Source organism: Leucoraja erinacea, chromosome 3, assembly GCF_028641065.1.
Source record: "Leucoraja erinacea ecotype New England chromosome 3, Leri_hhj_1, whole genome shotgun sequence".
Lineage (NCBI taxonomy): Eukaryota > Metazoa > Chordata > Chondrichthyes > Rajiformes > Rajidae > Leucoraja > Leucoraja erinaceus.
The window spans coordinates 105,350,162-105,362,949 of record NC_073379.1 but is presented as its reverse complement, the minus strand read 5'-3'; the positions used below and the strand labels follow the sequence as shown (position 1 = coordinate 105,362,949).

The 12,788-nt window shown below is 41.5% G+C and overlaps 1 protein-coding gene across 1 annotated transcript in view; it reads left to right on the top strand.

Moving 5' to 3' along the window:
• Window positions 1-12,788, top strand: part of LOC129695907 (adhesion G-protein coupled receptor V1-like) — a 491,758-nt gene that overhangs the window by 260,383 nt on the left and 218,587 nt on the right. The window contains exons 69-71 of the mRNA XM_055633356.1: window positions 6,525-6,674; window positions 9,382-9,849; window positions 12,107-12,250. Coding sequence (XP_055489331.1) covers window positions 6,525-6,674; window positions 9,382-9,849; window positions 12,107-12,250 — 762 coding nt within the window. The remainder of the gene's footprint in view (window positions 1-6,524; window positions 6,675-9,381; window positions 9,850-12,106; window positions 12,251-12,788) is intronic.

The window sequence follows — 12,788 nt, the reverse complement described above, 5'->3', positions numbered from 1 at the left end:
TTTTACTTTTCACCTTGCTACCTATTTCTTCTACCCTCATTTTACACCCCTCGGTCTCTACGCTCACACATTTCAGAAACCCTTTCCCTTTAACTCCATCCTCCACTATCCCATTCAACACCCCACCCCCCTTATTCAGTTTAAAGCCACCCGTGTAGCAGTGGCAAACCTGCCTGCCAGAATGCTGGTCCCACACCTGTTAAGATGCAATCCGTCCCTTTTGTACAGTTCCCCCTTACCCCAAAACAGATCCCAGTGATCTAAGAATCTAAATCCCTGCCCCGTGCACCAGTTCCTCAGCCACACGTTCAGGTCCCATATCTCCCTGTTCCTGCTCTCGCCAGCACGGGGAACTGGAAGCAAACCGGAGATAACAACCCTGGAGGTCCTGCTTTTCAACATTTTTCCGAGCTCTCTAAAGTCACGCTGCAGAATATTCATCCCCCTTTTTCCGACATCGTTTGTGCCGACATGCACTACCACTTCCGGATGTTCACCTTCGCCCTTGAGGATTTTCTGCACTCTGTCCGTGACATCCTGGATCCTGGCACCGGGAAGGCAGCACACCATCCTCGCATCCCGTCTGTTGCCGCAGAAACCCCTGTCCGTACCTCTCACGATGGAGTCTCCCACTACAATGGCCTTGCCTGCCTTAGGCCTTTTTGGTTTTGGCTCAACAGCCCTATTCGCATCACAGGCCAGTCCACCGCTCACGTCTTCTGTCCCAACAGCTTCTAAGCGGATGAACCTGTTTACAAGAGGTACATCACCCGGGGACGTTGGCATTCCATGCTTCCCTCCCTTTCTCACTGTCTCCCACCTTCTCTCTTCCAGTACCTTAGGTGTAACAATCGTACTGTAGGACTTGTCGAGGAACGACTCCGTTTCTCGTACGAACCGGAGGTCATCCACTTGCTTCTCCAGTTCCCCAACACGGCCCTTCAGGAGCTCTACCTGGATGCATTTTTCGCATTTGGAGCAGCCAGAGGCACCAGCGGTGTCCTTGACCTCCCACATACTGCAAGCATCGCACTGAATCAGCTTGCCTGACATCTCCTTCTTTGGTCTCTCCCTCTCAAGCGTATTGCGTGGTCTCCTCTCCTCAGCCTCCTCACCGAAGATTCTCGAGCCAAAGACTCACACTTTTCTCACAGGGCACTTCGCTCACTCACTGCCGCTCGCAAAGAGCTGTCCTGCTTAAATTGACTGATAAATTGCCTGATTTACCAATTTACAAAGCAAATTCCTCAGTTTTCAACTGTTTTCACCCCTCTAATCCCCCTTGGGCTAGAGCCAATCAGTTGTATTTCTTGCTAATCTGTTGCTGCTGTTGTTCCTTCCAAATCTACAGCAGTTCTGAACAAAGACTGTGCGTCCTTGGACTTTAACTGTTTTCACCCCTCTCCTCCCACTTGGGCTAGAGCCAATCAGTCGCATCTCTTGCTAATCTGTTGCTGCTGTTATTCCTCCCAAATCTACAGCAGTTCTGAACAAAGACTGTGCGTCCTTGGACTTTAACTGTTTTCACCCTTCTCCTCCCACTTGGCTGAACGTTGATGTGTCGCTGTCTGCATCTGCTTGCCTGGTTACATTATTGCTGGTTCTCACGCTGATTATTGCAGACTTAAGGGCCTGTCCCACTTGGAGATTTTTTTCGGCGAATGTCGGCATCATTGACTGGCGTATCAGGTCACCGAAAAAGTCGTGGCGTGACACGGCGTGATGCCGTATTGACGGGCGGTGGCTCCACAAGTGTTGCAACATTTTTGTCACCACTGGATTTTTGAAATGTTCAAAATCTTTTGGCGACCCTGATACGACAGTCAATGCCGCCGGCAATCGCCAAAAAAAGTGTGACAGGCCCTTTACTAAGTCGGGCACACTGCAGATATCTTGCGATTTGTGCCTAAATAATGACCCCGAGCTCACAGTGGAATGGGCCAACTCACAGGAGTGTATGGGGAAGTGTGTGTTGATTGGGCTGGGTGGTCACACAGCTTGAAGGCAGGCGTTGCCATCCTCCAACACCGTTTTTCACGGCTACACCCTTAATGCTGCTACACAGTAGGTTTCATGATTTAATAGTGCCTTGCTGCTTATGACTCCTAACAGCAAGGGCATGGCAGCTGCAATATCTGCAGGCAATTATCTTTAAGAAATGTACATGTGTTTAAAGGTGGCACTCTGACACGGAGCTTACATTTTTGCAAATTTTGGGGGTACATTTATTGGCCATTGATGCAAAATGAACCATCTCTTTACCACATAAGGATCAAATCCAATCTCTGAACAATGTCTTGATAAACACACTTGAAGGGTATGGAAGAAGCATACTATTCTTCCTTTAAACAATCAAGCATTTGCTCCTGGGTTGTTATTTTGTTCTGATTTAGTGTGAGTTAATGCCCCTGTCCCACTTAGGAAACCTGAACGGAAACCTCTGGAGACTTTGCGCCCCACCCAAGGTTTCCGTGTGGTTCCCGGAGGTTGCAGGGAGTGGAAGCAGGTAGGGAGACTGACGAAAACCTCCGGGAACCGCACGGAAACCTTGGGCGGGGCGCAAAGTCGCCAGAGGTTTCCGTTCAGGTTTCCTAAGTGGGACAGGGGCATAAGTGTACATGGTGACTGCATGCCCTGTCACCTTCTATTGAGCACAAGGATAAAATGTCAACAAATGCAGACAGCAACACATCAATGTTCAGCTGTGAGATTTGCTTTATCTTCACTACATATGTTTCAATGAACGTTGACTCAATACTATCATTATTATCCTGAATGTAAAACCTTAGAGTTATACAGCATGGCCCACTAAGTCTATATCAACCATCAGGCAATATTTACACTTATCCTACACTGCCCACAGTTGCACCAACTCCCCTAAGATTATATTCACCTATACACCAATGACAATTAATGGTGATTATTTAACCTATCAACCATCATTGGCATGAGGGAGGAAACTGGAGCATCCAACCGAAGCCCATGAGACCACAGGGCGAATGAGCAAAGTCCACTTGTCCAATACTAAAGAATTCAACTCTGCTCACTGGTATTGTGTTGCAGCAGATCTTCCAACTGCATCACTGCAGCATCGAAAACAATGTTTTTTGAGTATTTTCTGTTTAGTCATAGAATCATACAGTGTGGAAACAGGCCCTTCAGCCCAACATGTCCACACCAACCAGCATGTCCCATCTAAACAAGTTCCATCTGCCGGGGCTTGGTCCATATCCCTCTAAATCTTCCCTATCCATGTACCTGTCCAATTGTTACCCGTCTTTTTAAAAAAAATCAATTTGCTTATTCTGTGTGGGGGGGGGGGGGAAGACACAAAGTGTTGGAGTAATTCAGTGGGTCTGGCAGCATCCCTGGAGAACATGAATAGGTTGCCACCTTTCGTCAGACGCTTATGAAAGAACGGATCGACTGGGCTTATATTCACTGGAATTTAGAAGGATGAGAGGGGTCTTATAGAAACATAAAATTCTTAAGGAATTGGCCGGGCTAGATGCAGGAACATATTTCCCGATGTTGGGGTCGTCCAGAACCAGGGATCACAGTTTAAGAATATGGGGTAGGCCATTTCGGACTGAGATGAGGAAAAACCTTTTGACCCGGAGAGTTGTGAATCTGTGGAATTCTCTGCCACAGAAGGCAGTGGAGGCTAATTCACCGGATGTTTTCAAGAGAAAGTTAGATATAGCTCTTAGGGCTAACAGAATCAAAGGATATGGGGAGAAAGCAGGAACGGGGTACTGATCAGCCATGGTCATATTGAATGGGGGAGCTGGCTCGAAGGGCTGAATGGCCTACTCCTGCACCTATTTTCGATGCTTTTTTCTGATGCTTATTCTGAATCCTGATTCTTCCTGTTCTGACCTGCCAGAATGCCTGGCATAACAGTAGCGAATGAACAGCTGGTACAATCAAGAACGATTTGCAAGGAATGTGTAAACTTGTCAGGTTGCAACTTCCTGCAGTCCTTTCACTTCATTTTGTGGGAAGAAAAAAAACAAGATTTTCAACACAGAAATATTGTTGAATTCAGCAAAATGGAAGCCATGTCCCTGTCGTGCTTTGATTTGCAAATGTCACAGCATTAGAGCACAGTGTGGTTTCTGTGTGCCCCTGTTATATCATCTGCTCTAAAATGTATAGCAGATATTTTCTTAGAGATAGATACATCTATTTAAAATTATTTTTTTGCATCACCCTGATGATACTTCATTATTGGCAGATAGGAATAGAATTGGAGTGGTGAATGGTCGTGTTGGAAATAGCATTTATCTTTCTTATTGGGATATTAGGAAATGAAAGCAAGGGGAGGTGTCATTTATCTAGGCAAGCTAGAACATTTTGAGATTGAAAAAAATCAAGCCTGTAATTTATCCCATCAGATAAAACATAAAAATAACTTTAATTTGATACCTAATTTGCTTTCATATCCTCAGTATTAATAATAATAATAATAATAATAATAATATATTTTATTGTCATTGAACGTCAGTGCAACGAGATTTAGTATGCAGCTTCCAACCGATGTAAAAGAAGAGTAAAATAAATAAATAAGCTGTGTGACGTGACCATCCGAGGGAGACAGTCCATGGGGGTGGGGGACACTCAGCAGGGCCGGTTCAGAGCCGCTACAGCTCTGGGAATAAAGCTATTTCTGAGTCTGGAGGTTCGGGCGTAGAAGGCCTTGTAACGTCTGCCGGAGGGAAGTAGTTCGAACAGTCCGTTACAAGGGTGTGAGGAGTCTTTATGGATGCTGACGGCCTTCCTGAGGCACCGTGTGTGGTAGATGCCCTCCAAGGCTGGTAGCGGTGTCCCAATGATCCTCTGCGCTCTGTGGACGACGTGCTGTTAAGAAAGTTATGGTCATTTTCATACTTGGAAATTGGCATCTTGCTCCCTAAGCTTTTCACAAAACTTAACACAAAAGCTGTGATCTAGGATTGACATAAAAGCCCACAACCTTCTTAAAAATTAAGAGAACTGAATAAAATTTTCAGTTATTATAGATTGAAGCGTTCTGAAACAAATATGACACATCTTACTTGGATGGCCTGAAATTAAAGCATATAATTAGTCAATTACCTAATTGTAGCTAATTACAAAATTGACCGTTGTGACGGAAATAGTAATAGTAAACACCCAAGTTGCCTTGAAAATTCAAAAATGTGATATTCTCAAGATCAGAACTTTAATATTATTCTAACGTTTAAACAAATAGTAAATACCCAACAAAAAATTCATATTCATCAGTCATCAAATTAATTAAATTCATCTAAATTCAATTACTAGATCGAAATATCTCCTATTCTTAAGAAAAGGCTAAAAATATATTTTATAAATATTTAAATATATAATATATAATATTATTTTTAAATATATTTAATATTTTTAAGTAGCCAAAGTATCCAAATAACTTTTAATCCCATTTACACAAGAATTCACAATATAACATGATTTTTAAATCTCACTTTGTCATGAATATCTATGCCAATGGAAGGAATTGAATGTTTAATTCCCATAAATTTTACTCTTGTTGGTTTATAAACTGCTGCAGGCAAGAGTCGTTTTACACAGAGATTTGTTCAAAATCCAGAAACATCCACTCTCAAGATAATCAAAATCCGTATTTTTTGCATAATCATGTCATAACAACATCTAAATTATCCATATTTTGTGTTATTGTCTATCCATGATCAATATTGTTATACTAAACCTGACTTAAACCTAAAAACTATGTACTGTGGAAGTTTTCAGTCCGATATTTAGTATGAAGATATTGATCATGGATCGACAATAACACAAAATATAGATGATATAGATGTTCTTATGACATGATAGTGCAAAAAAATAATGAATTTGATTATCTTGAGAGTGGATTGTGATAGATTAGAATGTAGCCGCTGCTATGATTTAAGCCCCGCGATATCGGCAGGCAAGACACGGCCAATATCGGGGCCTAAATAACATATTTCACATCCTCAGATTAAAATGAAACCACACCAAAAAGCAAGGGAAGATGTTAAATAAACGGTATATCTTTTGTTTTGTCCTGTTGTGGAAGTCCTTGATGTTGATTTTGATCTGTGATGTTGAAGGCGTTAGAAGTTGCGTGTAACTTCAATCTAACAATGCAATCGACCAGCAACTTAAAAAAAAAAAAAATGGGAACGGAAGCGCAGAACGAATTTTCTTTATCAACTTGCAGTCCGAGCAAACACCTCTCCAACAACCAATATAAACCTCGATTGGAATCCCGCCCCCATTCTCCGGAATCGCACAAACAGACAGTGGGCAGATCTGGAGCGCCACTGAAGGTATTTTTTGCTAAACAACACTAATTTATCTCCTTGAGTTGCTCCCCAATTAAACAGGATTGTGGCTGATCTTCGACCCCAACACCATTTTCCTGACCTTTGTTCATTATAAGAAGTTTTGAATCACATTGATTTTTATAAAAGTTGATGAGGTTTCTACATTTGTGAATTTCTTCTGCTTTCATTATCTCTTAGGTACAGAAGTTTGGAAATCCCAATGGTATAGTCCAGTTTACTGAAGAGTCTTTGTATGTAAAGACTTACTTGGAACCATCAAATCAAGAAGAATTGATAAATATTTCATTCAGTGTTACAAGGACTAAAGGAATAATGGGAGATGTAAAGGTAATATTACGACTTACAGCATTATTATTTTTAGTTTGCTTGAGTATTTTACATGAAATATAGAAACTATTTTGAAAGCCGTAGAAATGTATTTCCTGCAATGTACAGGTGGAAACAATGTGAAAGTAGAACATTTTAGTTTAGTTTAAAGATCCAGCACGGAAACAGGCCCTTTGTCCCACCGACCAACCAACGCTCCCCGCACATTAACACTATCCTATGCACATTAGGGACAATTTACGATTACACCAAACCAATTAAGGGCCTGTCCCACTTTGCAATTTTATGGGAGTCGACGGGCGTCATCACTGTGTCGCCTAAAAACCGTCAAGTAGTACGATGCAGCCGCGCCACTGCCGCATCAAGGTACGACACTCCGCGTCACCATGCATCACCATGCGTCACCAATTTCCAAGTGTCACCATAGGACAGGCACGTGTCACCATAGGTCAGCATGCGACAGCATATGACAGCAGAGAACAGCACCTGTGACATCATAGCAGTGAAGTGGCATCAACGTACGTCCACCCGCGACACGGAACGGCAAGACAAGACAGGTTTGCGTAATCTGGGGCAACATTGTGATGCATCATGACGCATTGTTGTCGCATAGTGTCGCATGGTGATGCACGATGATGCACAATAAATTAGCATAGGCAATGACCGTTCGTCACCACGTGTCACCCCTACGTCATTGTGCGAAAGGGCGCACGACAAGATAAGACACGCAGATGTCGCGCGTGGATTTTGAACATTCCAAAATCCCGGGACAGCAGGGAGACACCGCACGTCACTACATGCGTCACCGCATGTTACGACGCTTCATGACCCGACCACGACGCGACAACCTAAAATGTTGCCCAAGTGGGACAGGTCCTTTAACCAACAAACCTGTACGTCTTTGGTGTGTAAAGCCTTGTTGCCTGCCTTGTCCACTGTGGAGCAGAAGAATGTGAAATCACTCACCATTTGTAGGTTCACTTCTTTTTAAACCATTCCCAATTGTTCCATTCTCCATTGCAAACATGTAAATCAACAGATTTTCTGTTTCACATAAGCAGCAGACGGTGGAACTGAAAGTGTGTCATTGCTGGCACTGGCATTGTGGAGGTGTCATGTGTATCAGTTGATGCATGGCCAAACTCCATGCATAACCTACTGATGGTCTACATGCAATGCTCAGGCATTTAATTTTGCAGGCTCCCTCCTCTTCAATCTTAGTCAACTGATATTTGCAACAAAATATAAATTGGAATCATTCATTTATTTTTTATTGACCAGCCCAAAACAGCATCAACTAGAAACTTAACATTTTTGGTGTATAATTCAAGTATTTTGATTCAAAGCTCATCTTTTAATCCTCTCTTTGTTATAATAGTGTGATGAATGGATAAGACACATTGACTACTTATTTTGAAACTGGGCATGTATGTACAGCAACTAATGTTACTATATTCTTCTAAATACAATGGACAACTTGCCTCAATCAGCAAAACAAAAGCCAAAGATGGCACACATGTTTTTTAAGGGATTACACATATTTTTTAAGGGATTTAAAATTATCCAAGATCAGCTAAATGGAAGCACTGTTAAGTTGTGACTTTAGACGTTAGAGATACAGTGCAGAAATAAGGACCTTCAGCTCACCAACCAGAGATCACCCCGTACACTCGCAGTATTCTACACACTAGTGACATTTAAACATTTTACCAAAGTCAATTAACCTACAAACCTGTATGTCTTTGGAGTGTGGGAGGAAACTGGAGTACCCGGAGAAAACCCACGCAGTCATAGGGAGAATGTATAAACTCCATACAGAGAGCACCAGTAGTCAGGATCGACCCCGGTTCTCTGATGCGATGAGTCGGCAACTCTCCAGTTGCACCACTGTGCTACGCAAAGTTCCAAAGTTGTTACAAAGTTCTTGAACTTTATAACTGCAAAGGATAAACAAATGTACTTTTTGTAATTTTGCACTAACTGGTAAACTGTGGTGCGATGTGTCAGTTGTTGAAAATATCAATTTCCCTTTCTTGCTTTTATTGTGCATTAACGCTTTACGCACACCTTAATAGCAGAGAATAAATGTTTGTGTATTTTTGAAGATGTGTTCAGTTTTCCTGTGATTCCTACCAACCTACTGCTCCATGGATTGTCACCTTGTCGTGGTGGAGAGGCTTGTGTGGTCCTGAGATCCTGAGAGGGATGCTGTCTGGAGCTATGCTCCTGGTAGGGTCACCCATGGTGGTAAGGTCGCGAGTGAGGTCTCTGACAAAGAGCAATCCAACCACGACTTCAATGGTGGAACAGGATGATGGCTGACTTTAGTGGAGCATCACAACAGTTGGGAAAGCGGAAGAAGGCTGCAGCAGGAAAGGGTCTCCGGTTGTCTTGAATTCCATGCCATTGGATTCTGACCCAGATCTGTCAAGGACCGTGCGGTTGCTGTCTGTGCACCAGTCTCCCCACGTTAAACAAAGTCATGCACAGGCGTCCTCCATGAGAGGACAGTTATACTTGTTTCGAGTGACCGCTGATGATGATGATCAAATGTAATGAACTCGTTGAATATTTGCACAGACTGTTTTCTCAAGGCAAGATTTATTTTAAACTTGCATGTAGAAAAAAAAGTCAGAGAGGTGCACTATTAAACATAGTTTTACAACACTTTGTGATTTTGTTCTTAATTATCTTGTATCTCATTCAGGTGCACTGGCAGCTCTGGAGTGACTCTGACATGACAGGAGATGTTTTACCGACCAGTGGCTCAGTCACTATCCTGGATATGCAACAGAATGCAGAGATAAACCTTAAGCTGTTAGCTGATGACATTCCCGAATTAGATGAAGTTTATACCATTAGGCTGGTATCTGTAGAAGGAGGTGCCGATTTGGATGAAGATAAAGACTGGACAAGATTTATTGTTCCAGCAAATGACGACCCGTATGGCTTATTTGCAATTTACCCAGAGAGACAAAGTGTAATTGTTGAAAGTGATTTGAATCGCTACTATCAGATTAACATTACAAGACATGGTGGGACATTTCAAGACGTGATTGTAGAATACAAGATCATATTCCACAGGGAAGGATTTGCAACCGGTGAATTGTTGGGACATGTGTTGGTCAGAGATGGGGCCAACTTTGCTATCGCCAAAGTGCCAATATCAAATCGGGTGAGTACAATAGTGTAATGACAACATATTTGATATGCAGGCTCAGCAGCTCCATTTGAATTTGTGATGCACTGTGCAATCTATGTAAAAGTTTTATTGAAGCAAGTGTCCAGAGTAACTGGAATCCAGGCGAGTGCAAGCTCTGGCAGCTTTCCATGTATTGGGAAGTCCCAGGAATCCTTCCATTCCAGTTCTCTTCCTAAATACTGGAAAGTTGCACTATTGGAAAATCATTAAGAGGAACCAGGCCATCCCCTTTAGGCAGAAAGTCTGAAAGAAGCAGTAACAAATCTGTTAAATGTAGGAAAAAGTGAGTGAAACCTGTTGATTTCATGTTCTTTTGATGTGTGTGCTTCAAGTGAATGTTATTGGACAGCAATGAGACGTCCTGCAAACTGCAGCTATATTTATTACTCAATTTTATTCCAACCCTTTTATTGTAGAAGAATTTACATTCAGCCTCCAATTACTAGGCTATGGAAGAATCTATGGCAGGGACATATCTGAGATTAGTGCAGACATATATTCAGAAATCCTCTCTTTATAAATCCTCTCAGTATATGCAATGTGATTTGCACTTGGATGGACCAAGCAATGGGCCAATTAAAGACATTTTTTCACTTTATCAAATTCATCCCAGTAAAGGAAATATTTATTGGAAGAGATTGGCAGGTTCCGAGGCACATTCTTTGAACACTAGCTAGAAAGTCGTCAGGACTAATGGGCTTTGACGAATCCATTATATCCACCTTCTTCTTAACATTACATAGAGGGAATGATAGGGTACACAAAAATGCTGGAGAAACTCAGCGGGTGCAGCAGCATCTGTGGAGCGAAGGAAATGGGTGACGTTTCGGGCCAAAACCCTTCTTCAGACTGATAGGGGGTGGGGGGGAGAGGGAAATATGTTGGCTAAAGACAAGTTATGTGATGATTAGATCTGAAGAGGAAATAGTGATGGAGTTATAATAATAATAATAATATACTTTATTTCGGACTCAAGGTCCATACCAGGGGCAACATTACATTAAAAATGCATTGCATATCAAATATCATAAATACATATAAAATCATGGTATATCACATAAAAACATCATAATTTATATATTTTTTAAAAACCACAATACTTAAGTTAAAAATCCAGATTAAAAGATGATCAATGTCGTACAACGAGACAACGATACCAGTGTCTCCACAGCTGGGATCCGTAGCGTGTAGTGCTAACCCTCATGTTTGTCAAGGCCACAATAAGCACATTTTTAGAGTCATTTATCCTGCAAATGAATTTATACATGTGGTGTCTTAGGATAGCTTCTAAAGTACTGACTCCTGCAGCCGCAAACATATTACTGGCACTACACCATCTAGGTTGCCGTAGCAGTTATATGCCACCTTTAGTCTCTGCATACTTGTCTTTAAATAGTTCGACCACAGGTGCGCAGTGTAGAGTGGTGTGCAGTATGCTCTAAATAGCGACATCTTCACCACATCTGCACACGCACCAAATTTACGCAAGAGAATATTCGCCTGCACATACAGCATGCGTTGTTGCCTATAAATATCCTCATCATCTGTCATTTGTTCTGTAATAATATGCCCTAGATATTTTATCTTATTACAGACACTAAGATTGTTGCCAGACAATTTAAAATCAGGATATTTTAGGCAGTTATCCTCTTTGGTTCTGCAGAGTTAATGGAATGGAATACTTTATTGTCACACGTGATTAGGCACAGTGAAATTCTTTGCTTGTATACCCAATGTATACAAGTAGTGCCACTTATGGTGCTGACAATGTTACAAGGTATACTGGCTCCTCCTTTTGTTCTCCCTCTTTCCCCATTGTCCATTGTCCACGCCATGCTAATGCTAGCCCATTTAGAACTTTTAATTGAAAGAAGCTGCAGGTTTGACGATTAACCATGAAAAGATGCAGCATAGATTCATCAGAATAATAGTTTATTTCTTAATAATAGCCCTTTAATATGGAAGATTAAGAAAGGATGCAGCTGAATTTTATAAGAGAATTAATGAAGGAAATTATTTCATCTGATGGGAGGTCTAGCTTATTGAAGCTTCTTTCTAAAAAATCATCTCATCTCATTGGTAATGTTACAATAAATAGTCACACAAACTTTAAAGCACCAACCTTAAGATGATGACATGCTGCTCTACAGTAACTGATTCACTTCAAATAAACATTTTTTTAGGTAGTCAGTGACTAATACAGTTTCTGCATTTTGTCTTCTCTTTGTAGACTTTCCTCAGACTCGATTCTGCTGTTTCCGTTCAATTAATGAATGTGACCCTTGTGAGTGGAAATACTTCAACACCTCCTAAGCTGTTAACCGGGACAGATTCGGCCAATGTTTTTGTCCCAGAAGAAGCAGTAAATTCTCAGGTAATGTTTATTTCAATGGTACATATCATGACTGAAATATCTTGACTGTTTTTCTAACACTCAACTTCTAAATATTTCAGATATGATGCATAGCATTTTCAAACTTTAACTTTAAAATCCAAGCAGCAAATGGTAATGGAATAATAATAATAATAATAATAATAATAATAATAATTCAAACTTTTTTAAAAGCGCTTTTAGACAACACAGTCAGAAAGTTGTACATGGGACAGTTTAGGGGTAAGTATGAGGGAGAACTTCTTTACTAAGACAGAGAGTAAAATTAAAAGACATTAGGTGTAAAAACAGGAACAATTCCAGCCAGTGTCGAAGCCAGTGAAGGCAGTGTTTTTTGGGAGGATTTAAAAATAAACAGGAAGGGGCCTGTCTGATGAGCAGCGGAAAGGTGTTCCAAAGTGCTGGGGCATGAACAGAAAAGGCAGGTGCCTCTAACTTCTGCTTAGACCTTGGTACCTCAAGGAGTAGCTGATCCGCTGACCTGAGGCACCGGGCACTAGGTGGAGCAGCCAGAGAGGTA